At 49.9% G+C, this 27,163-nt stretch overlaps 1 protein-coding gene across 9 annotated transcripts; it reads left to right on the forward strand.

Annotated features, from left to right (window-relative positions):
* Positions 1-933: 933 nt before the first annotated feature.
* On the forward strand, positions 934-27,057 carry PPCDC (phosphopantothenoylcysteine decarboxylase). Of its 9 annotated transcripts, none has more exons than XR_012120809.1 (7): positions 934-1,027; positions 4,595-4,803; positions 21,086-21,181; positions 22,049-22,177; positions 25,834-26,002; positions 26,162-26,317; positions 26,427-27,057. XR_012120809.1 is itself a non-coding variant. In XM_017677682.3 (7 exons), the coding sequence occupies exons 3-7, from the start codon at positions 4,618-4,620 to the stop codon at positions 26,510-26,512; spliced, it is 666 nt and encodes a 221-aa protein (XP_017533171.1). In that variant the 5' UTR covers positions 1,013-1,027; positions 3,703-3,994; positions 4,595-4,617; the 3' UTR covers positions 26,513-27,057. The 9 variants fall into 9 exon arrangements, 8 of the variants coding, with proteins under 8 accessions (XP_017533163.1, XP_036866070.1, XP_036866072.1 ...); XM_017677682.3 differs by lacking the exon at positions 26,162-26,317 and adding an exon at positions 3,703-3,994 and having other exon boundaries at positions 1,013-1,027; XM_017677674.3 differs by lacking the exon at positions 26,162-26,317.
* Positions 27,058-27,163: the final 106 nt, after the last annotated feature.

Raw genomic sequence — 27,163 nt, forward strand, 5'->3', positions numbered from 1 at the left:
GCTGGCACCAATGGAAACTGAAAACCGACCGAGCAGCCTTAATAATCACAAGGTGTTCTAGGGCCCTGTGGATGCTGCAGATGGAAGGCAGTGGGGCGCACCCAGCATGCTTCCTGCTTCCCCTTGCCCGTGCTGGGCCCTCCATCTGGATTGCTGCTCTGGCACTCAGTCTAAGCTGCTGGTCATCCTACAAGATTCACCTTGAGTGTCTCTGCAAGTCCCGGACAGAGGAAATCCCGGGGCAAAATACCTCTAAAGCCGAAATCAGTCAAAGGGAAAAATAAAGTTTAAAATCCGTTTATTGCTCACAAACTGCAGTCCGGGACCTTCTCTTTTTCCTGCACCAGCAGAAGCAAAACCGGCCCCACCCCCCCACCCCTCTCAGGCACAGATAAGCCCTCCGTTGCCCAGGTAATTACCCACTGATACGGAGATAAACTTCTCTCCACCCCTGAGCAATGATGAAAATGTACTAAAGCCATACTTCTCTCCACCTCTGAAAACCTATTGATATGCAGATGTACTAAAGCCAGGCGAGATATTCTGGAATTTCACCCACAGACTCCTGAGAGGCCCTCTAGTTGTTTCCTAGGCTTCTCTGCTTCCTCATGGAGGACCTTATTCTGGAATTTTCTGTGGCCCTCCTTATCTCAAAAGCCAGGAGTAGTCAATCTTTATTCTGTGTACTTAAAACATTGAAGAGGCTCAGTAAATATTCAGTGTTAAGTGCCCCAGTGATGAGCAGTAACTGTGGGATGGGATGTGAAGTGAGGCGGTTGGGCGATTAGACCAGGCCCAGTAGTCCCAGTAGTCCGCGCCCAAAATACCAAGAACAGGGAGCTTCGGTTCCTTGCCAGGATTCCCCCGAATGGACCACAACTCCCAGAAGGCTGCGCGATAACGTAGGCTGCCACGTGCTTTCGTGAGCCTGCGTGCTAGCTAGGACCAGCGGCGGGCAAGGAGGGGGAGGGGAGACGGCCACGATATCGCGATATTTGGGACCTGTCCCGAAAAGCTCCTGGCGCCGGTGAGGAGTCATGGGGGCCAGAGGCCGGGGTGTTTCAGCGGGGCAGAAGGGAGGTCTCTGTTTCGGAAGAGACTGTGGCTGTGTGTGTGTGGGGGGGAAGGGGGGTGGAGAAAGGGCTCACTTTCCTTTTTGTGCATGTGACGCTCTGCTCACTGGTTTTACGCTGTGTCTGTAGGGACTGTGGAGCCCGCCTGCTCGTGGGGCCAGAGCCTTAGGGACCCCGGATAGGGACCCCTTCCCGGTTCGGCCCTGGAGTAGGGGGTTTGTATCCGTGCGCTACCATCCCCGCTTTGTGCTGCACACTGCGAACGTTGTGTGCCATTTAAGTTTAAAAGGTCGGGGAAAAGACTCCCCACATTTAACAGATTACTTAAAAAAAAAATCATGGGCCTACTTCCAAAAAGGACTAGGGCTGCTCAAAGTACAAACTGTATTTTAAAAATTGGTAAAATAGAAATAAAAGAAGCCTTGGTATGTTGGAATTATCCCCTAGATATGTCCAAAGTGCTGAATGGCATTTATAAACTAGAATGAGGCCAAATTTTGCCAGAGAAAAACTTCATGCTGTCCTTGGAAGTATTTGGAGGCCTGTGCCAGATGGTGAGCCAGAGAGATCCCCAAGATAGGGAAGTGGTGGATTTCTCGGGAGCAGGGTTTATTTTCCACATCTCTCCCAGTGGCTATAATTGTCTTGTTAGTAGCTCGTGTGTGTGTGTGTGAATATAATATAGAGTATATGAATTAATGTAAATATATATTAAAATATGTGTAGTATAGTATATAATATACCCCCAACATGGGGTCTTCAGGAGAGATGCATAGATGGGAGTCAAGCATGCCTGCCTCTAGTTTGAGGGAAGAACAGTCTTAGCAGAATGCAAGACCTTGAGCTCTCCCTAAAGAGTTCCTTACCTTTCCTTGGGGGCAGGGGTTTAAAGTGCCCCTGTGGCCAGGAGGCTTCTTTTAATGCCTCTAAGTTTTGAGGGAGGGTGACACTTTGGGGAGCTACAAGTTGTTCATTATTACTGGGGCAGAGAGTAGTGTGTTCACTGGTGGGAGATGAGGCCAGAGCAGGAGCTTGGAGCCAGTACTGAGAGGCTTTGACATCAATGTAAAAGGTGCGAGCTCTTGAGGGATCCTGGATCCCTGCTCCTGGACCCCATCCTCCACATTTGGTTCTGCTTTGTCGAAGCCTCTAGCCCCTCGTTCCTGTTTTGGGTTGGGCTTATACCCCGCCTGGCCCCTTTTTAGCTCTATTTCTGCACAGGTTGCACATGTGCCTGTGTTGTGACGAGCCTTGAAACCTTTGCTTCAAACTCTGAAACTATCCCTGAAACCTTTACTTAACTGTGCCCTAATTAAACTCATCAGAGGAGACTTACATATCATGAGCCTGCCACAAGCCAAGGCTCTTTACTCTGGCCCTGTCTTTCTAAAGGACAGAGGACCTGCCATTTTTCTGGCTGTGGCTTACTGCCAGTGGATGGTGCCTTGGGAGCTTGCAGCTCAGTAATCACAGCCTTAAGCCCTGTAATCTCTGTGCTTGTGAACTCTGCTGCTCAGGAGTTCCTTTCAGCTCAGCAGAGCCCAAGAAAATGAGGTGCTATCTGCAGCTACCTTGATTGTGCAAATAGATGGTTCTAACAGGAACTGGATAGAGTCACAGACTTACTGGTTTGGCATTTGGTGTTTTATGAGAGTATATGTAAAGAACTCTTGCCAGCTGTTACCCTCCATGAAACTATCAGATTGAACCAATTTGACCTTGCTTTCAAATGTTGGTTAAATTTTCTACTTTCCATTCCTTTTCTAGAAAGGTAGGTAGGCTTTGATTCTTAACAGAGCTTGCTCAGCAGGCTAAGTAGTAAATCTTAGGCTGTACCACCTACTGTGTGGAAGGAGTTGAAGTCACTAACATGGATTCCTGCCCCAAGTTGAACTGATAGCTTTCAGGAACCTGTTCCTTAGGTTTGGTATCAGTTTGATGTGATGGAGGTTCAGGGGCTGCAGAGATTGGATTTAGCTTCTGGTTTTGCAAGAACCTCCCTGCCCTAGCACCAGCTGGCTGGAACAGGACAGGGTCAAGGTTTGTGATCTGGTAGGTAGGTTTCCCCAGAAAGTCAAGGGTGGGCCTCCATTGCCTACTGTGGCTGCTAATCAGCAAGCTAGGAGGACGCTGGTCGATAGGCCCCCTAGACCTTGCCAGTTGCCAACAGAGCTCCTCAGAGTAGACTCAGTTCTGCTCTGGGCAAGCTTGGCCCTTTTTGAAGCCCTGACGTAGAGCAGAGATTGAGATCACTGGCAGATGGAACTTTGGGAACTGGGATGTGCTTAACTCCTGCTGAGAAGCATCTGAGCCTCAGAGACCCTTCCAGATAGGAGTGTGGTAATGGACCCGAGCGTGATCTTTAGCTCATGTGTGTAGGCCTGAGTCTTGAAGGCAGATATTGGGCAAAGGAGCCCTAGGGAGCCAAGGGGCCTGTGGAGTAAAGAGGAGGCCTCTGTAGGTGCACAGCCATGGAGGTGTGCAGCCATAGGGACCACTCACAGGCACTTCCTCCTTGGGGTCTACCTTGGTGTCCTTTTTCCCTGCTGGTTCTGCCCACTTTGAATTCATCTTCCGGGATCTTCTTGTACAGAGAGCCCTTACCGTAGTTTTTCATGCATTGACTCAGGTTTTTGCTGAAGGAGCTTCAGAGATCACCTGGTCCTACCTTGCATTTTCTGGGTGAAGAGACAAGACCAGGGAGCCAAGTACCCTGGGCCAGCGCCACACCACGTCAGGAGCACAACCAGGGACAGGGCCCAGGGTCAGGGCCCGGGGCTCCTGCTTCACAGGCCAGGGTTCTGCCCGCTGCTACACCTTGCTTTAGAGTTTCAGGACTTCCCAGATGCCTGGTGGTTGGTGATTAGACCTGGTCACACATTCGGGGAGCAGCAGTGGGGTGGTGAAGTGGAGAGGGAGAGGTAAGAAAACTGATGACCAGATTGAATCAGTGATCACCAGACAGGTGCATCCCAGAGAAGGACCCATCTCAGTTGATGCCAGGTGTCACTCTTGTCTTCTCAAATCATCTACAGACTCCCTGAAGGCAGCAACTGTGTCTTCCTTGGGTGCTTGCCCAGTGCTGGATATAGTTGGTCCTCAGTTATTGTTCCTGATGGAGTGAGTCCATTTTGCTGGTCCAGCATATACAATGTAGGTTTTGCCCAAATTTGCCACCCTTCTTCAGGCCTTCTCACCTTTGTAAGATTGTTCCATCTTGCAAAGTTACTTCCTTTCTCTGGAAAACTTACTTGTCCTTCAGGACTCAATCTGAATGTCACTTTTTTGGTCTCTGACTTCCTTGAACAGTTACTCCTGGGCAGCCTCAGCACTGGTCACATTACATTGGAACTGACCTGTGTGTGGCAAGGGTGTCTGACCTTGCCAGACTGTGTGCTCCCATAGCTGGGACTGCTGACCTCTCAGGAACCCCAGCATCTGGCCCAGGGTCTAACACAGGATGCCCAATACATTTTGGTGGAATCTATGAATGAAGTGGGTGCCCCTTATTCCGCTTTTAGATCCTAAATCCTGACAGAGCGTCATGGAGCCCAGTCCTGGCCGACTCCCAGAACTTGAAGCCACCAGACCCCACATGGAACCAAGGGCCTCCTGTGCAGCTGCTGTCCCCTTGGTGGGGAGACAGTTCCATGTTCTCGTGGGTGTCACTGGGAGTGTTGCAGCCCTGAAGTTGCCTCTTCTGGTGTCAAGGCTTTTGGAAATTCCTGGTGTAAGTATCCTTACTAGGCAAGCACGGCACGGCAGCTGCTGACATTAGGGAGCTGCTGCTCCTGTGGCCAGACCATTTTTGTGCTGTGCATGGAGTTTTCTATTTCTTAATTGTTGTGTCTGTGGAAGTCCTCTGTGTGCGTCGGTATGTGGGAGATCCAGGAGACAGGGAGCAGTGTGATAGTGTACCAGGGGCTAGATACACTTAGTCTGGACAGAGTGTGAGGGAAGACTAGGAAAGGAGTGCTCTGGTGAGGGGAGGGTGTGGGTTCCCCTATGAAGATCCTGAGATTCCCTGAGGTCCTGGCGTGGGAGGAGGCTAGCTGGAGAAATGCAGCAAGCTCTCAGTGCCCCCTTGCTGCCTTGGGCTCTCTGCCCCCACCTTCACTCCCTCTTGAACACTGCAGCTGTACTCTCCCTCCTTGTTAGATGCGGTGGCTGTGCTGTCAGTCCAAATGCACTGGAACCTCAGGGGCTTCCCATTGCCCACAGCTCTCATTTCAAACTTCACTCCTTCAAGTGTTCATAGATGCCTGGGGGCAACCACAGTGTGTAGGGGGTAAGGAGTTCAGCCCCTGCCACTGGCCAGACCACCTTACTTTGATCAGAGTTTCGTATATTTAGGTTCTGGGGAAGATTTTCCTGTGGGAAAAGTTCAAGGTTTTAAACAGTGTGAGAGCCAGCGGTGATGACCCCACTCCCTCGTCTGATACCAAAGGCCCTTAGATTGGTGCATCCATCTCCCACTGCCCCACCCTCTACCCAGATGGCATTTACTTGGGCCTGGGCCCTGCCAGGCTGTGCTGCCCTCCCCGCTCCTCTCTGTCTTCCCAAGTTCTGCACAAACACTTTACACAAAAGCTTTCCTGGCCCGCCTCAGCCCATGTGGTTTTGCTCCCTTCCTTTTAAAACTCTTGATGTATTAAAAACCAGAGCTGGGCAGTAAAATGGTGAAAACATATTTTATTCAGGAAAAACTGTTGCAGTAAAGGAAAAGAGACCTCAGTATAGGACTGGGTTGAATTCTGAATACCAGGAAAAGTCAGGACTTATAGCCCAGGAGCAGGTGGGGGTCAGTGGAAGTGACCTCATGGGTAAGAAGGATTCTGGCTAACCCAGCCTGATAGTATTCTTACTGAAGGCATGCCAAGTGATCGACATCGTCTGGGGGAGGTTGGGAGGCTGAATTGCCTGATGGTCCTGGCGTGGGAGGAGGCTAGCTGGAGAAATGCAGCAAGTTCTCAGCATCCAGGCTGATCAGATATTGTGGGTAGGGGATTCTGGCGAAACCAACTTAGCCTGAGTCTTGCTCTTGAGGACAGGGCCCAAGGATGCCTAGTTGAAAAACTGGCTCAGAAGAGCCTGGCTAGAATTTGACCAAGATGTGGAGCCGTAAGTGGCCTTTAACACTGCTTGTGCTGTTGGACACTAGTTCAGTGGGTGTTGTTAGGCCGCTGGGGCCCCTGCTGTGTCTTCCTTGCTGGTATCCACGCAGCACCTAATGCAGGTGGATATACCCGGCCCTTCCAGCAGGGGGCAGTGCTCACTTGCAGATGGCTCTCCGGCTGCACGCAGGGGCCGGAAATCTTTTCATTTTTTTTTTTTTTGTTAACTTTCCACAAACTTCTACCCAGAAGAAAGTCACCCCCGCACCCCTCCCCACCAGCCTGGGACAAGCAGTGTAGCAGGCTGCCAGGGATGCCAGCCGGGCCAGAAGGGGGAAGGGAGGAGAGACTCGTGGTTGCTCTGAGGTTGGGCACCGGTGCTGCTGGGGCAGGACAGGACAGCCTGGGGCCTGCCACTCCCCATCGCCGTCCCCCTGGTCCTCCCATGTGCCCAGGACCATCGGTCGCTGCTGGCCGGCTAGAGCTGTGAGGGAGCTAGAGTGGGAGGCCTGCAGGGGTTGCAACGGTGACAGGCTCTGCCACTGCCCCCTGGAGAGGGAGGGAGCCCTGCGGTGCCTTTTCCCACAGCCCCAGAGCAAGTGAGTTTCCGGCCTCGGGGTGGGTGGGGGCAGGGAGTCCTATCCCAGGAAACAGATGGGCAGCGTCAGAGTGCAGGGAAGTGGCAGCCCCACCACTTCCTCCATCCCACGCAGCCAGCCTTTACAGGGGTGTGAGGAAAGGGTTGCTGAGCAGGCGGGCTCTCCAGCCCAGCCTGGACCTGTCAGCCTGGCCTGCTGGGAGGGCAGGCCGCGTGTGCAACGGGACTCGGAGCTCCCTCTCTGGCTGGAGCCAAGGCTGGAAGCCAGGCCGCCAGAAGGGCCCTGGCCCAGCCACCTGGACCCTGCCTTTCTCATTTTAAAATGAAGGTGGTGGAGGGGAAGAAAGCCTTCACGGGGCCACTGAAAGATCTTGCCGTGCAGCAGATTGTGCAGCTCGTGGAAACTCAATAAAAATTATTTTCCAGTGGGAAAAGTAAAATAAAGTAAAGGTAATTACTGCCACCCATTCCCTCAGGCTCCCATCAGGGCTCGGGGAGAGAGACACACATGAAGCAGTTTGTCATCTTGTGCCAACAACTCAGCACAGCTCCTGGCACACGGAAGTGCATGACTTTCCTGTCCTTCACCCTGTCCTTTCCCCTTGTCGTGTCCTTGGGGCTAGCCACATGGTGTGGGGTGGTAGGGTTGGCAAGACAGCCCATGTGGGAAGGGCTGTGGGGGCCACAGTGCATCTGCTCATGTTGAGGGGCCTGCGTCCCTGTCCCCTGCTGGCCCTCTCATTCTGCGGGGGACAGCTCTCCAAAGAACTCCGATGGGTCGTGGTGAGGTGTTGGTAGCCAGGGGGCATCCCTACTTGCCGTGTATTAGCCCCAAGGCAGTGACCTCCCCCAATCCCCTGCACTCTGATAGCACTGATCTCATTGCCCCCTTTCTGGGTCCCCCCCCGAAGCAGTTTTTGTCCCTTGGAACCGTCCTCAGCTCTTGCCTAAGTCAAGGGTTCACATGCTCAAGGTTTCCTGAGTTCCCTTAGGCACTCCTGGATTTTGACTAGCAAATGAACAGCTGGGGTGTGGGCTGCAGGCAACTGGGTGATGCTGCAGACATGGCTCCTAACTGCTGATTTGTCAGTATGTCCACACAACCCAGGAGAGCCACTGACCTAGAGCAAGCCCAGGGATACTGAGGGAGTGATGGAGAGGATAAATTTGGTTTCAGGTCTCACACATGAGCAGTCTTAGGGAGTGGTCACTGGCAAAGCCGGGGACCCTTTATGTGAGGAAGGGGGCGTTGGATAGTGGGGGCCAGCCCTACCTCAAGAGAGGCAGGGAGCATAGAAGATTTCTAGTGCAGGGACACTGGGCAAGTCAGGTCTTCTTCTTTTTTATTTTGGTATCATTAATCTACAATTACATGAGGAATATTACATTTACTAGGCTCCCCCCTTCACCAAGTCCCCCCCACAAACCCCATTACAGTCACTGTCCACCAGTATAGTAAGATGCTGTAGAGTCACTCTTGTCTTCTCTGTGTTGCACAGCCCTCCCCGTGTCCCTCCACCATTATACATGCTAATCATAATGCCCCCTTTCTTACCCCCACCCCCCTTACCCCTCCTTTCCCACCCCTCCTCCCCAGTCCCTTTCCCTTTAGTAACTGTTAGTCCATTCTTGGGTTCTGTGATTCTGCGACTGTTTTGTTCCTACAGTTTTTTCCTTGTTGTTATACTCCACAGATGAGTGAAATTATTTGGTACTTGTCTTTCTCTGCCTGGCTTATTTCACTGAGCATAATACCCTCTAGCTCCATCCATGTTGTTGCAAATGGTAGGATTTGTTTCCTTCTTATGGCTGAATAATACTCCATTGTGAATATGTACCACATCTTCTTTATCCATTCATCTACTGATGGACACTTAGGTTGCTTCCACATCTTGGCTATTGTAAATAGTGCTGTAATTAAACATAGGGGTGCACCTGTCTTTTCCAAACTGGGCTGCTGTATTCCTAGGGTAAATTCCTATAAGTGGAATTCCTGGGTAAATGGTATGTCTATTTTGAGCATTTTGAGGAACCTCCATACTGCTTTCCACAATGGTTGAACTAATTTACATTGCCACCAGCAGTGTAGGAGGGTCCCCTTTCTCCACAGCCTCGCCAACATTTGTTGTTGTTTGTCTTTTGTATGGTGGCCATCCTTACTGGTGTGAGGTGATATCTCATTGTGGTTTTAATTTGAATTTCTCTGATGATTAGCAATGTGGAGCATCTTTTCATGTGTCTGTTGGCCATCTGAATTTCTTCTTTGGAGAACTGTCTGTTCAGCTCCTATGCCCATTTTTTAATTGGATTATTTGCTCTTTGTTTGTTGAGGTACATGAGCTCTTTATATATTTTGGATGTCAACCCTTTATCGGATCTGTCATTTATGAATATATTCTCCCATACTGTAGGGTACCTTTTTGTTCTATTGATGGTGTCCTTTGCTGTACAGAAGCTTTTCAGCTTGATATAGTCCCACTTGTTCATTTTTGGTTTCGTTTCCCTTGCCCAGGGAGATATGTTCAAGAAGAGGTCACTCATGTTTATGTCCAAGAGATTAATTTTTAATTTTTAATTTTTTAATTTTATTTTTTTTTGGTATCATTAATCTACAATTACATGAAGAACATTATGTTCACTAAGTTCCCCCCTTCACCAAGTCCCCCCCACATACCCCTTCACAGTCACTGTCTATCAGAGTAGTAAGATGCTGTAAAATCACTACTTCTCTGTGTTGCACAGCCCTCCCTGTGCCCCCCCAACACTATACATGCTAATCGTAATGCCCCCTTTCTTTTTCCCTGCCCTTATCCTTCCCTTCCCACCCATCCTCCCCAGTCCCTTTCCCTTTGGTAACTATTAGTCCATTCTTGGATTCTGTGATTCTGCTGCTGTTTTGTTCCTTCAGTTTTCCTTTGTTTTTATACTCCACATATGAGTGAAATCATTTGGTGCTTGTCTTTCTCTGCCTGGCTTATTTCACTGAGCATAATACCCTCCAGCTCCATCCTTGTTGTTGCAAATGGTAGGATCTGTTTTTTTCTTATGGCTGAATAATATTCCATTGTGTATATGTACCACATCTTCTTTGTCCATTCATCTACTGATGGACACTTAGGTTGCTTCCACATCTTGGCTATTGTAAATAGTGCAGCGATAAACATAGGGGTACATCTGTCTTTTTCAGACTGGAGTGCTACATTCTTAGGGTAAATTCCTAGAAGTGGAATTCCTGTGTCAAATGGTATTTCTATTTTGAGCATTTTGAGGAACCTCCATATTGCTTTCCACAATGGTTGAACTAATTTACATTGCCACCAGCAGTGTAGGAGGGTTCCCCTTTCTCCACATCCTTGCCAGCATTTGTTGTTGTTTGTCTTTTCGATGATGGTGATCCTTACTGGTGTGAGGTGATATCTCATTGTGGTTTTAATTTGCATTTCTCTGATGACAAGCAATGTGGAGCATCTTTTCATGTGTCTGTTGGCCATCTGAATTTCTTCTTTGGAGAACTGTCTATTCAGCTCCTCTGCCGATTTTTTAATTGGATTATTTGCTTTTTGTTTGTTGAGGTGTGTCAGCTTTATATATTTTGGATGTCAATGCTTTATCAGATCTGTCATTTATGAATATATTCTCCCATACTGTAGGATGCCTTTTTGCTCTATTGATGGTGTCCTTTGCTGTACAGAAGCTTTTCAGCTTGATATAGTCCCACATGTTCATTTTTGCTTTTGTTTCCCTTGCCCGGGGAGATATGTTCATGAAGAAGTCACTCATGTTTATGGCCAAGAGATTTTTGCCTGTTTTTTTCTAAGAGTTTAATGGTTTCATGACTTACATTCAGGTCTTTGGTCCATTTTGAATTTACTTTTGTGTATGGGGTTAGATAGTGATTCATTTTCACTCTCTTTCATGTAGCTGTCCAGTTTTGCCAACACCAGCTGTTGATGAGGCTGTCATCTCCCCATTGTATGTCCATGGCTACTTTATCATATATTAATTTTCCATATATGTTTGGGTTAATGTCTGGAGTTTCTATTCTGTTCCACTGGTCTGTGGGTCTGTTCTTGTGGCAGTATCAAATTGTCTTGATTACTGTGGCTTTTTAGTAGAGCTTGAAGTTGGCAAGTGAAATCTCCCCACTTTATTCTTCCTTCTCAGGATTGCATTGGCTATTTGGGGTCTTTGGTGTTTCCATATGAATTTTTGAACTATTTGTTCCAGTTCGTTGAAGAATGCTATTGGTAATTTGATAGGGATTGCATTGAATCTGTAGATTGCTTTAGGCAGGATGGCCATTTTGACAATATTAATTCTTCCTACCCAAGAGCATGGGATGAGTTTCCATTTGTTAGTGTCGTCTTTAATTTCCCTTAAGACTGTCTTGTAGTTTTCAGGGTATATGTCTTTCACTTCCTTGGTTAGGTTTATTCCTAGGTATTTTATTCTTTTTGATGCAGTTGTGAATGGAATTGTTTTCCTGATTTCTCTTTCTGTTAGTTCATTGTTAGTGTATAGGAAAGCAACAGATTTCTGTGTATTAATTTTCTATCCTGCAACTTTGCTGAATTCACATATTAGATCTAGTATTTTTAGAGTGGATTCTTTAGGGTTTTTTATGTACAATATCATGTCATCTGCAAATGGTGACAGTTTGACTTCTTCTTTACCAATCTGGATTCCTTGTATTTCTTTGTTTTGTCTAATTGCCATGGCTAGGACGTCCAGTACTACGTTGAATAACAGTGGGGAGAGTGGGCATCCCTGTCTTGTTCCTGATCTTAGAGGAAAAGCTTTCAGCTTCTTGCTGTTCAGGATGATGTTGCCTGTGGGTTTGTCATATATGGCCTTTATTATGTTGAGGTACTTGCCTTCTATACTCATTTTGTTGAGAGTTTTTATTATGAATGGATGTTGAATTTTGTCAAATACTTTTTCAGCGTCTATGGAGATGATCATATGGTTTTTGTCCTTTTTGTTGATGTGGTGGATGACGTTGATGGATTTTCGAATGTTGTACCATCCTTGCATCCCGGGGATGAATCCCACTTGATCATGGTGTACGATCCTCTTGATGTATTTTTGAATTCGGTTTGCTAATATTTTGTTGAGTATTTTTGCGTCTATGTTCATCAGGGATATTGGTCTGTAATTTTCTTTTTTGGTGGGGTCTTTGCCTGGTTTTCGTATTAGAGTGATGCTAGCTTCATAGAATGAGTTGGGGAGTATTCCCTCCTCTTGTATTTTTTGGAAAACTTTAAGGAGAATGGGTATTATGTCTTCTCTGTACATCTGATAAAATTCCATGGTAAATCCATCTGGCCCGGCAGTTTTGCTCTTAGGTAGTTTTTTGATTACTGCTTCAATTTCTTTGCTGGTAATTGGTCTGTTTAGATTTTCCGTTTCTTCCTTGGTCCGTCTTGGAAGGTTGTATTTTTCTAGGAAGTTGTCCATTTCTTCTAGGTTTTCAGCTTGTTGGCATATAGGTTTTCATAATATTCTCTAATAATTTGTATTTCTGTGGGGTCCATCTTGATTTTTCCTTTCTCATTTCTGATTCTGTTGATGTGTGTTGATTCTCTTTTTCTCTTAATAAGTCTGGCTATAGGCTTATCTAATTTGTTTATTTTCTCAAAAACATTCATTGATTTTTTCTATTGTTTTATTCTTCTCAATTTTATTGATTTCTTCTCTGATCTTTATTATGTCCCTCTTTTACTGACTTTAGGACTCATTTGTTCTTCCTTTTCCAATTTCGATAATTGTGACTCTAGACTGTTCATTTGGGATTGTTCTTCCTTCTTTAAATATGCCTGGATAGCTATATACTTTCTTCTTAAAACTGCTTGCGCTGCATCCCACAGAAGTTGGGGCTTTGTGTTGTTGTTGTCGTTTGTTTCCATGTATTGCTTGATCTCTATTTTAATTTGGTCATTGATCCATTGATTATTTAGGAGCGTGTTGTTAAGCCCCCATGTGTTTGTGAGCCTTTTTGCTTTCTTTGTACAATTTATTTCTAGTTTTGTACCTTTGTGGTCTTAGAAGTTGGTTGGTAGAATTTTAATCTTTTTGAATTTACTGAGGCTCTTTTTGTGGCCTAGTATGTGGTCTATTCTGGAGAATGTTCCATGTGCACTTGGGAAGAATGTGTATCCTGCTGCTTTTGGGTGTAGAGTTCTGTAGATGTCTGTTAGGTCCATCTGTTCTAGTGTGTTGTTCAGTGCCTCTGTGTCCTTACTTATTTTCTGTCTGGTGGATCTGTCCTTTGGAGTGAGTGGTGTCTTGAAGTCTCCTAAAATGAATGCATTGCATTCTATTTCCTCCTTTAATTCTGTTAGTATTTGTTTCACATATGTTGGTGCTCCTGTATTGGGTATATATATATATTTGTAATGGTTATATCCTCTTGCTGGACTGAGCCCTTTATCATTATGTAATGTCCTTGTTTATCTCTTATTACTTTCTTTGTTTTGAAGTCTATTTGTCTGATACTAGTACTGCAACACCTGCCTTTTTCTCCTTGTTGTTTGCATGAAATATCTTTTCCATCCCTTGAAGTCAGGTCTTCTTTATGGTGTCAGTTTTCTTATGCCTGCAATGGAGCTGGTGGGGAGCACTCACATGATCCATCTCCAAGGCCTCCTCTGGTACTAGAGTAGAAGGTTCTAGATGTGGGGCAAAAAGGACTGGAACTCAAAGCAGCCTAAGAGAAGCCCTGGGATGCAGTCGCATGGTGTCATGCAGTTGGGTGGCTGGCCGGGCTGTCTGCTCAGCCCGGCTCTGCCTTTCGGTTGGCACCCTTCTGACTTGGGAAGGGAGGACAGACACCTCCCCACGTTTTGCCGGTGGGGGGGGTGCTAGCAGGGCTGAGGGCCAGAAGGGAGTCTCTGATGGTGGAGAACAGCTTCTACTTGGGGTGTTGGCAGGCCTTAGGCTTAGAGAAAGGTAAGCTTCTGGAATGCCTGTCAGGTCATTCAGGGATGTCAAGGGCAAGGGAAAGAGGGCCCACACGTATGCAGTATGGAGTGAATTCTCTGGAGGACCATTTGGCAGTATCTGAAGGAATCAGAAATGTTCACAGCCCTTGATTCACCCACACGATTGAACCCACTTTTATATCATATAAGGATGTTCATTGTAGCATTAGTTATCATTTGAAAGCAAAACCAAAACAAAACGTCCAACAATAGGGAGCTGTGGTGCATTACCATGCAGTCTCAAATGGATTCCAAGGCAGCAGTTCAGAAGAATGGGTGGGTCTGTGTGCTGCTGTGGGACAGTCCTCAAGATGCAAGTGAAATGAGCAAGGTGCTGGAGCCGGCAAACCGTTGCCCATGGGCCAAATCTGGTTTTGTTCCTTGTGTTTGTGTAGCCTGCAATCTAAGAATGGTTTTTATGTTTTAAAATGGTTTAAGAAAAATCAAAAGAAGAGTATATTGTGACACATAAAATTGTATGAAATTCAAATTGCAGTGGCTGTACATTTTTTGGAGCACAGCCACACTCATTCATTTTTTCCCCCTTGTGAAGCCATAAGAACAGGAGGGGAGGCTTGCTTGTATATTGTATCATTCTGTTCAGTTTTAATTTTCTAATCTCTGTGTATTTATTTTGTTTTATTTTTAAAGTCAAAAGGGCTTTTTTGTGGGGATATTATGTAACATTCTTTGTAACTGTATGCTTTCTTTCTTCTCTTTTCTTTTCTAATGCTTACTAAGGAAAGGAGAGCAGGAGAATAAGGCCTGTTTGGGGTTTTTCTTTCTTTCCAGGTGGGGGCTATTTGCCTGCTCTGTTGTCCTGCTGTGGAAACTGGTCTGTTCAGCCGTAGTGCTCTGAGACATTCATCTGGGCCTCTCCTGGCTTGACTGGCCCCTTCCTTCCCTGGACTCTTCCTCTAGGGGGTGAGTTCTGCAGGCTGCTGGTCAGAGGCAGCCAGCCCCTGGCTGAGGGGTCCTGCACCCTCGGGTCCTTCCCTGACACCCCAGAGCAATATCCTCATGGAGGCCCTCCACAGTCGGCCTCTCTAGCTATACTGAGAGTTTTCTCTTTTTGGGGAAGGTCAAAGAGGGACTGGAAGTTTGGTCCTGGTCCGATGGCAGGAAGGACTGCTCTGACCCGAACGCTAGCTCCCCCATGAGACCTATTTGGAGGCAGGGGCGAGAAGACCTTTATCAGCAGAGCCTGGTTGGAAAGGACAGGGGTCACAGAGGGCTGGGATGGCACAGTGAGCTACAGTGAGCTGCATGAGACCTTGGAGGGCATGTGCTCCAGATAGTTCTGGCTCAGAAGGGGAAACCTGGGCCAGAAAAGGGATTCACCTGAGCCCCCCCGCCTGTGAGCTAGCAGAACTGGGTCCGGAGGCCAGGTTTCCTGACTCCTGACAGCAGGTGAACTTGAGGAGCTCGGATACGGAGCATGGCATTCTCCGCTTAAGCTACCGCGGCCATGAGGATGACAGTCCCCAGGACATTGTGGAGTCTCACCTGGTCTGCTTTCCATATGGTCAGGGGTCAAAGATACCCCACTCCCTTGTCAGACTGAGCACTTACTGAGGACAGAGCTTGTATCTTACTGGTTCTGGCTCCCAGGCATTTAGTAGGCTCAGTAAATGTTTGTGGAGTTAAGACATCATGAGCCGAGACATTATGAGTTGGGACACCCACTTAGCCAGCCGGAACTCCCTCGGGGATTTGTTAATGAGGCCACTTCCTCTGTAGCTCCCCAGCCATGTGTCAACTGCCCTGGGCACCAAGAGTCCTTTTTCCTAGAGTCTGCCTGCCTCCCTCACGCTCAGGTTCCTGTCAGCTCCTTGGCTGGCCCCCAGGTCCTGGGCACTGCCTGTGTCAACACAGGCTGGCCCAGTGTCAGGGGCCTCTGCCGTGTGTGCCAGCCCCGAGGCCCGAGCCACCAAGGCTCTGGGTGCGTTGCCTTGCGGCAGCTTAAGTCACGGCTGGTGCTTCCTTTTTAGAATCCTTATCGGTCTCCTGTAGAGCCGTCGCCACATGCTCTACCAGAAACACTTGCTCTTTTTTGCCAGTCAGCTGGGGTTCCAGCTGGGGCCCTTTACTTGTATGTACCAGAGCTGTGCTATCTAATATGGTAGCTATTGGCCACATTCAAATTTAAATTTTAATTGTTAAAATTAAATAAAACCAAAAATTCAGTTTATCAGTCACACCAGCTACAGCTCAGATGCTCCATGGACATATGTGGCCAGGTGGCTGGCTTACTGAGCAGCACAGGTGTGACAGGTTTTCATCACTGCCGAGTTCTGGATAATTTCGTGGAGGAGTAGTCTCAGCTGGGGCGGTTTTGCCTCCCAGGGGATGTTGGACAATGTCCAGAGACATTTTTGGTTGTCATAACTTGGGGAGGGTGGTTACTGGCTCATGGTTCTTCGAGAGATGGAGTTCAAGGAGGAAATTCAGGTCATGGGATTCGTCTCATCCTGTGGCTGTGGAAGGCTTTCTCCCCAGGTCCCTTTGATAGAAATCTGCCCCAAAAGCAGCCTGGGCCAGAATAGGGGCCTAAAAGTAGGAGTGGACTTATCACCCCAAATTCTGTTTCCATTTCCCCTCCCTGCCCCTCCAGAACCCCGAGATGGAATTGCTAATATATCTTCAGCAGAGAAAAGGAAACCAGACCTGCCAACTTCCTTTCAGGAAGGAATTGCTATAAATGCTGGGCAAAAGATAGGCAGCTTATGTAATAGGACCTAGCCAAACCTTGGTCATGTTACACAAAGAGGTTCAGATTTAAAGTACTAGATATAAAAACTGGCAGGGGTCTCACCAGGGGATCAAGCACAGAGCTGCCCTTCAGGAACTCTGTAGTGGGTGGAGATTGTTTTGGTGCCCAGCCCTGCTGCTGCCAGGACCTAAGAGGGTGAAAGAGAAAGCCAAGGAGGGTTCTTGATCTCAGGAGTTCCTTGTCCTGCCAGGCGTTTGCTGGGGGGAGGTCAAGGAAAATGAGCAGAGAGTCTGAGTTACTCAGTATCTCAGGTGGTAACATAGTATGCTTTTTTTTTTTCTTTTTTAATAATGCACAAACGCAGGGCCCAGCCCTTGGCTCCCAGGATCTTTTGGCAGAGTGAATGAAAATGGAAGAACAAAGCCCATAGGGCTGATGAATCAGATCAAGTGACATCCCTCTAAAACCAGAAAAACTGGCCTGGGCTTGCTGGGCAGCACTGGGCAGCAGTCAGAGTCGCTGCCAAGGAGGTGGCGGCTTCAGTGTGGTTGGGGAAGGGATGTCGGGAAGGGCCTCACTCATCACATACTCTTCAGGTAAAGACATTGACCCCAGAAAGCTCCCTAACAGGGACTGTAACCTCGAGGGGCAGCCGGAGAGGGACCCACTGAGAGACTGGGTGGGGAGCTTGGGAGGAATATCCTGAACAGAGGCTAGAGTCCAGGGTGGTAGGCCTTCTGGACCCCTGGGTGGGACTTACCAGGGCGAGGGGGAGGCGTATGAAAGCTCTGACTCGGTGAAGGGGACATAGAGGAGAAAAAGGGTACAGCTGAGAGGGAGGAGGGCGCCCCTGAACTGGACCATTACCAAATGGGGAATGTTTCTGAAGGTCGGCCTAGGCATAGATCTCACTTGGAGAGCTGGCACACAGTTGGGAGTTAGGGGGAATAAGGGAATTAGATCTTCAGGAAGCAGCTTTCAGAAAAGAGAGAGGATGAGCTGGGATGCTCTTAAGTGGTAGATAGTTCAGGATGGTTGGGAAGCCCTTAGAAATGACAGAGAGTGGCCCCCTGAAGAAAAGAAGGCAATGATGGAAACTGATATGGCTTCCTAGGAAGCCTCCTGTTGAAGGAGATTGGAAAGGAGGACATGTAGCCAAAGATGAAGGTAGAACGTGATCCAGAGGCCACAGAGCAAGCTGCAGTTTGCAGTGGAACTCAGGGGGACCAAGGAGGCTCTTACATATATTTGGGAAAAGAACAAGGAAACAGTGCCTTGTCCTGGAGGCTAGTGGTGTAACATTAAGAGGGGACAGAAATAAATAAGTCCCATTTTGTTTCCATCTTCTTTTGAGCTTGAAAAAGTAGGACAAATGGTGATAGAAGGGACTTGAACCCAAGATGGGTGATTCTTCTCCTGACCTGGGCAGTTTCTGTCCCGGGGGCTGAGGTTGTGGTTGGTGACCTACAGGGCGTGTGGGGAACAGCAGCGGGAGTGGAGGGCTAGAGACGACTGATGTCCATTTATCAAGAAGGCAAAGGAGGTGGGCTCCACACATTAGTATAGGGGAGGATTGCAGACACTTAGAAAGCACTTAGGAAATGGTTGTCATTGGGCTCACTGGAATCAGGTTGATCAGTTTAGTCATTTTTTTGGATATTAGACAAAGTATTTTTGTATTTAGGTGAGGCCTTTGACACCCCACCCAGACCACCTGGTGATGTTATCAGCGTGTTTATAACCAGGGAGAGACCCTATGTGGAAAGGGTTCCTTGTTGGTTCCCAGCCTCCACGACGGACCTTGTGGAAGGGCTCTGCTCTTGAGCTTGTTGGGCTGGTAATGTGGCTTCATGTGTCAGGGGGCTGGTGATGGTAGTGCTGGCTGAGAGCAGACCAGGAAGAGCGGGATTGAGATCCGAGAAGCTCTCCATAGAGCAAGCAAACAGCGGCCAACTCTGCAAGGGTGGAATTTACCAGGGCGATGTGAGGGGCCAGAAAAGTGACTGTGCAGGTACAGTGTGGGGCTTGTGGCTCAGTAGCGTCATGGGAGAGAAGAACTCTTGAGTTTCTGCTGGTTGCAAACCCTAAATACATCGGGAGGAGGATGTGGCTTCCAGAAGAGCTGATGTGGGCTCAGGCGTCATGGGCGGAACTCAGGTGCCAGGGATGCTCCATGTTCCCTGAGCCTTAACGATGTGACGCCTTCTCGAACCCCGAAGTGCAGAAGAGATGGCTCCTACCTCTGAATTCGTCAGTTCTGGGAACTTTAGTCTCATTTCTTTCATAATTTTCTTGACTGGATTTTTCTGTTCTCTTTCTAAAACTCATTATTAGTCAGATTTTGGGCCTCTTGAGCTGATCTTGGTTTTTTTTTCACCCTTTTTTCTAATATTATATATCTCTTCATCTCTCTGCTCTACCTTCTGAAAGGTTTCTTCTATACTTTTATTGAGTTTTTTATTTTACTATTTATAATTTTAATTTCCAAGAGTTCTTTTTTGTTGTCTGAATGTTCATAAAAAAAAAAAAGCATCTGATCTTGTCTGATATGATCTGATCTGCTAATGCCTCCTACTGCCATCTTCCAAAACTGTGTTTACCTATCTTAAGTGATGTTTTTTTGTTTTGTTTTGATTTTCTCTTTGTTCTTGGTGATTCCTACCTTAAAAAAAAAATCCCTTTCTTTTTATTTCAGTAGACTTTTGGGAGGGAATAGAGTTTATCTTATTTAACTGAAAGTTTATTGTTTTATTTAACTTTTATATATCCCTTTGTTTTGAATGTGTCTTTTTAGACACAGTTTGAGGTGGTTTGTGGATTTCAAAACATTCAGTGTTGGAGTCTGAATTTTGATCAGGGAGTTTAGACCATTATATATTTACTATAATTATTACCATGTTAGGACTTACTTCTCCTATCTTATTTAATGCTTTCTACTTACCATATGTTCTCTCTGCTTCTTCCCCCCGCCTTCCTTTGTATAGATTGAATTTTCTTCTGCTGTGTCAAAGTCATATATTCTTCTCGTGTCTGACTTCCCATGCCCCCTGTCTTACCTTATTGCTGTCTTGCATCCCAGGGGTGTCAGCACCATCCTGACTTCACCCTCTGTTCTCCCGGCCTGCGCTGGACCCGTGGATCCTCCAGGGCTGGGTTCTGTGGAGGGAGGGCAGCCCTGTTCACTTGCCATCTTGTTCAGAACTGGACAAGGCTTTTACAGGGTTATCCTAGAGGGGTCTCCAGTGCTCAGTGGGAGTTCTGTTTAAATAACCTACAGAAAGGTCCCTGAGGTTTTGTGCAAGGTCTTTCGGTGGCAGATTCTAACGGGGAGGGAGAGAGACAACAGGCAAGTCTGAGCTCTCTGGTAGAGCTGGGAGTGCCGGACCTTCTGAAGTTCTTCCACAGTCTGCCTCTCTGAGACTTCTGCTCCCTGGCGCCAGCTTTGCTACTAGGTGCTGTGCCGAACACTGTCCTGCGACAGGCCAGAAACAGATGAGGAGAGAGGGAGACCACAGTGAGGCGATAGGGGACCGGGTTGGATTGGCACAGGTATGTCCCATCCAAAGAGGCAGCTGCTACTCAATACCACCAAGTCATTATCAAGTAGGAATACGGGCCCAGCAATGCCAGAGCTTTCAGTTTTTCAAGAGAGGCCAGGAAATTGGATTTTCTATGTGAAGTCTCCCGGTTTGTATATATTGGCTTAAAAATGTTTATAATTTCATGCAGGCCAAATAGCATGTCTGCAGGCTGTATCTGGCCCAGACATTGCTACCCAGACATTGCTCTGGTTAGTCGCTGATTCTGTCCTTGTCCCCCTTGACTCTTTTCCTTCCTGGACAAGCATCTGTTGAAGATGTGATTTCCTCCACCCTTTCCCTCCCGCCACCTCGGTTGGGCCCCTTTATTCTGCCAGCTTGTTACTCTAACGTCTCATTTTGCAAATGATGGCAGCTGGTCTGGTGTGGCTCAAACTACCGAGTGCTGTTTCTCACAGCCACTTACTTCGTTCAGCCCCTTAACCACCCCTTTGTGTACATCATTCATTTATCTAGTAAATGAGGAGTGTGAAGATGACTTCATTCTTGCTCCCTGAGTGTGGGGTGCACAGGTCTGTTTCACTGGAGACTGTCTGCAGCTGGAGCCCATGAGGCTGTGTTACCAGAAGTACAAGAAAGGACCTTGCCTGCTGTCTCGCTCGGGCATGGGTGCAGACACCACAGGCGGGGCCCCAGCCTCCCAGTGCTGTGGCCTGCGGGGGGCAGGGCTGCGGGTGGCCCAGACCACAGGACCAGTGAGCCTCTTGGGGTGGCCCCCGTGCCCTGAGCTCACCTCGCTCTGCAGCTTTATATACACTGGGCACTTGGTAACTCCTTCCTCAGCAGCCCCGCAGATAGGGAAGTGAAACGGCTGCATCTGGTGGGGCCTGACCTTTGGGTGACAGCGGAAATAGCTATGCAAACATAGGACTTGCTGCCATGGAGGGAGAAGTCCTCTACCCAGCCAGGCTAGGAGGAAAGCACTTGCTTGGCCTGGCCTCCTATGGCCTTCAGGCTGGTGGCTCTGGCAACAATTTCTCTCCCCTGTCCACTTTTTCTTGGTGACAGCTGGAAGTAGCCGTGGTCACAACTGAGAGAGCCAAACATTTCTACAGCCCACAGGATGTTCCTGTCACCCTGTACAGCGACGCCGATGAATGGGAGGTCAGTGCTGGGGGCCCCAGGGCTGAGTTCCATTGTGTTTTTACCAACAGGACAGGACTGTCTTCCCTGCATCTTACGGGCATGATGGCTGGAGCAGGCAGGCCAGGCTCCAGTCAGCGGTCAGGGCCCTCTGGACACAGGCAACGAGGAAAACATCTGTGTAGTTTCTGGCTTGTGGGAGGCCCACAGGCTCCTCCCACCCCAGGCAGAGCTCAGCTTTGGCCCTGAGCCTGAGGTCTGTCCTTGTACTTATCTGGGTTGATGAAACCACAGAGGAGCTCTGTTCCCACCACCCCTGTCCACGTGGCTCTCAGTGTCAGGCCTGTTGAGAGCGCCTCACTTCCCACGGCCACTGGGCTCTGCTTCTGCTCTCCTGCAGAGGGGCGGGCACTGCCAGTTCACCAGACATCGAGTGTGGGCCTCACCAGGGTGCCCTGCCAGGCGTTTTTAAACATTCTCAGCCTAGAACATTTCTGGCTGGCCGTCCTCCCCACCCCACCCCCTCCATTTCTCACCGCCCCAGAGCGCTTCCACTGGCTCAGACAACCCAGGCATCCGCCTCTAGCAGACAGGCCAGGAGTTCCCTGCCAGATGTCAGTTCTCTTGAAAACCAAACCATAAAGGGAATAGCTTGGAGAGACAGGGGGTGTTTGTTTCCTTGGGCCTGGTTTCTCTCAGGCTGTGGCTGCACGGCCGATGCTCAGCAGCCATGCTGCGGGAGGAGTGGCACTGGCGTCGGGCAGGGGTTGCTCAGGTGGTCTCCTCGGGGTCCTGACTCTGTGTGCCTGGTCTGCGTTGGCCCACCCCCTCCCCCTACACACTGAGAGGGCGATCTGCCCTGCGACCCCATTTCTTTTCATCCTCCAGATGTGGAAGCACCGGTCTGACCCAGTTCTCCACATTGACCTACGGAGGTGGGCAGACCTCATGCTGGTGGCTCCTCTTGATGCCAACACCCTGGGGAAGGTAGCCAGTGGCATCTGTGACAACTTGCTTGTGAGTGACTCCCTGTGCCCCCCTCCCTCCCTGGGCCTCATTCTCAGTGTGCTGAGCTGCCGGACTGCCTTTATGCAAGGTTTCTGCTTCGGAATCCTTTTGGGGTAGGCTGGTTTGCTACAGTCCCCCTGGCCCCTCCCCACCATACCCTGGTCTCACCTGTCCTCTGGTAACGTGGGCGGAACACCTAGGCCTGATAGGCTGACTCCCTGAGGGTGTCCACGCCTCCCTGTTCCCTGGCATCAGTTCCTCTCCCTTCGTCCTCTGTGACAGGCTGCCCTCAGAGTGCCGTTCCCTTGGCCTCCCTGCCCAGACCCACTGCCGGCCCCTTCGCCCAGCTTTGCCTTCTCCCCAGGACTTGAATACCCACACGGGCAGTGTGATAGTGTGTCACTTCCTCATGGATCTTTCATGAACGCTTATCTCTCCTATAGCTTTAGCCACAGACAGATATGGTTTTCCTGGATATTATGGAAAGCTTAGAGAGAGAAGGACAAGGTGAGGGGCGCGAGCTAACGGACGGTGGAGGAGAGGACACAAGTCCAGCCGCATGAAGCGGGGATTGTCTTAGGCCCGCGGGACCTCCAGGAATCTGCTGTCCTAAAGAGCCTTTGTTTATTTGGTCATCCTGGGAAAAGTTAGTGTGATGTCTCCCCTCCTTCCCTCCCCCTTATTATCGCTCTGCCCTCAGGAGTTGAGCTTTTACCAACAGTGAACCAGGATGGGGGATGCACTGGACACAGGGTGCTCAGAATCTGGAAGGAGAGGACTTTTAGTTGCCAATACAGGGAAGAAGGGACTATGCTCTGGTGTGTGATGCAATCTTACACGGCCCCAGTCAGTCCCTTGACAACGGCGCACCACCTTGCATAGTGCAGGGTGTATAGCAAGTGCTCAATAAGCGCTTATTATCTATGTGAGGTGATTAGTGATTTTACTTGGCAAAGAGCCAGGGGTTTCCCAGAGTTTAATATGGTGAAGAAGTGAATCATGAAGCTGGGTCAAGATTTTTTGAGGTAAGACAGGAGGTTAGTCTCCTTGTATGCTTACTGAACGGCACTTAATACATTTTTCAAAGAATCTACTGGTAATTGAAGCATCATTTGAATAAGAGCTCAGAGGGGCCAGAAGATGAGCGCCATGCGGATGACGCGGCCAGGAGCGGAGGTGTGGGAGAGGGGTGAGCCGGGCGGCCGCGTTAGCAAGAAGGCTCCCAGGGGCTGGAGCCGGGGCTCAGGGAGCAGCTGGAGTAGGTGAGGCTCCTGGCCACCTTCACCCACGTGGGTCCGAGGCGTGCGTGACCAGCGCCATCTCACCGGCTCTTCCCGCGATCTGGCCAGCAGCCAGCTGAGAGGGGAAGCACACGCGGGGGAGTTAAGCCTGGGCCTCGGCCAGCTCTCTGAGGGCCCTTCCTTCCTCATGAGAGCCCTGCCTGCCCCGTCTCCCAAGTCTGTGGGGTTTCAGAAATCCTTCTGCATTGGCTGAGCAGTGGAATATGTTCCCAAGACCAGACCCTAGGCCATCTGTCTCAAAGGGCTTCACTGCAAGTCTCACCTTTTTAAAGAAATTAGAAATCCTACGAAGTTTAAACTGTCAGCATCCTTGGTCTGTGGCTCTGTTCTCTCTCAAAAGGTGTCTTTTCCTTCTACCCCTGAACAGCAGCTCATCCTGCTGCCTACTTCCTCAGACTTCTTCCCTTTCTAGCGCCCGGAACTCGGGGTGCTGTTGGAGCAGCGTGCTGGGTGGGGTCCTGGGCCCTCAGCCTCGTGGCTCTGGGCCTGAGTGACGTGCATCTCCATCTGCCCTCTGGCCTGCTCAGGCTCTGGGTCCTTCTTTGCGCTAAATAGCCAAGCAGACCCAGAAAGGGGAGGTGCCTTCTCTGGGTCCCCAGCCTAGCCAGGAGCTGGTCTCCTGGCCTGGATCTAGGCCTTCTCTCTGTCCAAGTGGGTTTCCAGGGGCAGAGCCTGATGGGCCGAACCACACCACTGGCCAAACAGAAGGGACTTGGGAACTGATCTCTCTTCTCATCCCTCCTGCTGCCGGCGGGTTCGGACGTGCTCTGGTCTGTCCAGGAAGCACTGAGCTCCAAGATGAGGCGGAAGAAGTTGGAGGGTGTGCGCCCTGGGGTTACTAGGTCTCTGCTTTGGTTGCTGTGCTTTGCTCGGAGGACACTCAGAAACCTCAGCCTAGCCCCCATCCCACCCCATGCGCACTCAGGAGGCTCTTGTAGGTGTGTTCATGACTTCTGCAGCAGCAGCAGCTGGCCCAGGGCCAAGAGGAAGTGTGACTGAAACTGTCCACTCATTGCCCGGGTGCCGAGAGGAGTTGGTGGGAAACAAGCGCTGGGGTGGGACTGCGCAAGCATCCAGGTCCTGAGGCTGTGTGCTGCCGTGTCCTTCCTGTGCCCAGGAGAGGGCAGGAGCTCTGAGGGCAGGCACCGACCCTAGCCTGTCAGGGCACTGTTCTCTGGACTCTTCACTCTTTCCCCAGATGGGCTTCACTTTAAAAAAGGGGTGTGCAGCCACTGTCTCCCTGAAGGGCCCACAGCTGGGGAAGAGGTACGTGGAGCAGTCAGAGCACAGGAGAGCTCACACCTGGGGTCCCCAGAGTTCATTTCTCCCCCAGGCAGCCTGTGGCCTAGGGAGCCTGAGCCTTTAATGATAACAGGAGCCACCATTTCTGGAGCCTATACTTGGTGGCAGGCCCTGTGCAAAGAACTTCCAGCATTTTCAGCTTCCGCCCTCACAGCCCCCCAGTGAGGAGGCTTTTGCAGACAGAAAGCTGACTCCTGACACTGAGTTGTCTTGAATTCTGCTGGCCCGTAATAGTAGATAGCACAGAGGCATCTGAACGCAGGCTCCGATTTCACAGCCCGTAGCACCGAGGACTGTGAGCTGATGTGCCCCTTTCACTGCTGCTCTGCCCTGAAACTGGTGGGATGGCCTGGAGTGGGCACTGGTAAGGCTGCGCGGTGCACTTGAGGATTGCGTGGGCCGCACGAGGCCTCGTGCCCTGCATCCTTGTCTCTGTGTGACCTTGGGTGGTCTTTCACCTCTGGGGAGTTCAGCTTCCCCATCCGGGAAACAGGGCAGCACCTTCTTCACAGAGTCACAGTGAGAGTTCAGGCAGTGCTATATGTGAAAGGATTTTTGTCATGTACAAGATACTGTTTTCATTACCAGGCTTTATTGGCCTTAGAGTAGGGCTGGTATGGGGCAGGTGGGCCCCGCCTGATGAGCAGTCTGGTCCTTAGCTTTATGGGTCACTACACAGCTTGCCTTCTGCCCCCCAGAGTTGCTTCTGTCTGTGAGGGGTGGCCTGCTGTGGAGAGGCATCACACTTGGGCTCAGGAAGACCTTTCTGCTCACGAGTGAGGTCTGCTCGAGTGTCTGGACTACTGCAAGTGCTGGTGGGGGACGTCCTGTGTGTAGGGCCCCAGGCCAGGGGAGGTGGGAAAGCAAAGAGGGGTGAGGAGATGTGGCCCCACCCGCTAAGGGACATGAGGCAGCTCCCTGCAGACAGGCAACACCTAGTCATCCCAAGCCCACAGTTGGCTGTGACTCAGGGGACAGTGGGTAGGATGTGGAAGGGCTGGGGAGTGTTGGCAGGCAGAGCTACAGCATGCCCCCCACCCCGACCTTGGCCCCTCTCCACAGACCTGTGTCATCCGGGCCTGGGACCCCAGCAAGCCCCTGCTCTTCTGCCCTGCGATGAACACCACCATGTGGGAGCACCCCGTCACTGCACGGCAGGTGGACCAGCTCAAGGCCTTTGGCTACGTTGAGATCCAGTGTGTGGCCAAGAAGCTGGTGTGTGGAGACCAAGGTGAGCATCTGGCCAGGCTTGCGGCCTGGGGCTGAGGAAGGGCTCCGCTTGGGGATTAGCTCTGCTTTTAGATCCCAGCCCTTTGTGGTCTTGGGCAAAACTGTCCTTAAGCTCAGCTTTCTCATCTGGGGAATGGAAATCATGATGTCTCCCTCTTAGATTAAATGAAATGGTATATGCAAGGTGCCCGGTATCGTCCGTGCCACACAAGCATGGTACTCATGATGGCTGCTGCAACTCTTCCTGGGAGCTGGGGGCATTTTAGAAGGGATTTGATGAGTCTGGCGCAGGCCGAGGTGGTCTTGGCCTCCTCAGGTATTGGGCTCTGGGTGGAGCACTTGGGAGCACTGTGCAGGGTTGGGGTGGAGGTGGGGGCTGGGCCCCTGCCTCATTCTACAGGCCACAACAGAACCTTGCTCCCCAGGTCTGGGGGCCATGGCTGAGGTGAGCACCATTGTGGACAAAGTGAAAGAAGTCCTTTCCTGGCACTGCGGCTCCCAGAAGAGTTGAACTGGGATTTCTGTCACATGCATCTGTCTGTACTCAGCGTGTTTCAGGCCGAGTTGGTGAAGAAGGTGGACATTGGCAAAATCCGGTGAAGACTCCTACATTTGCTGAGTAGGGGTCTGGCCTGGGTCTGCTTTGGACCCTCCCCAGGGGCTTGACTTGCCCCAGGTTGAATTAGACCAAATCCAGACTTCTTTCCAACTAGAAGACACATGCTTTCTGGAGCTCCTTCTTGGGGTGGGCACGGGCAGCCGGAGGAGTCAGCCTCTGTGTCGCCCTGTGCTCTTGGAAGGGGCCTGAGAAGTGACTGAGAAACCTTGATTCTGCATCATTCCCGGGAGCTGCTTTCAGAAACAGTCGCTGTGGAGACCCCCAGGGTGGTGGGCCTTGGCCAGGCCTTTGGAGCTTCAGCCCCTTATGGGGTGCCCAGGTCCCACACGGAATAAGTTAAGCCTGCTCACACGTGGGTGAATTGGCACGACCCTTAGATTTGCCCAGACCATGCTGTGAGATTGGGGGTACTGGGGAATAAAGAAAAGTGACCTTTGGGGGACTGTCCTTCCTTTACAGCCGGTCTGTGGTCTCAGAGATGAGGGCGTTGTAGGTGTGGCTGGGGAAGGGTCTGGGCTGACGACTGACCGGCGCTTCTTCATC

This window comes from Manis javanica, chromosome 8 (assembly GCF_040802235.1).
Source record: "Manis javanica isolate MJ-LG chromosome 8, MJ_LKY, whole genome shotgun sequence".
Taxonomy (NCBI): domain Eukaryota; kingdom Metazoa; phylum Chordata; class Mammalia; order Pholidota; family Manidae; genus Manis; species Manis javanica.

Coding starts and splice junctions, on each gene's coding strand:
- PPCDC (XM_017677674.3), top strand. CDS start 4,618: ATGGAGCCCAGTCCTGGCCGACTCCCAGAACTTGAAGCCACCAGACCC. Junction 21,182..22,048: donor GCGACGCCGATGAATGGGAG/GTCAGTGCTGGG, acceptor TTCATCCTCCAG/ATGTGGAAGCACCGGTCTGA. Junction 26,003..26,426: donor GCTGGTGTGTGGAGACCAAG/GTGAGCATCTGG, acceptor CTTGCTCCCCAG/GTCTGGGGGCCATGGCTGAG.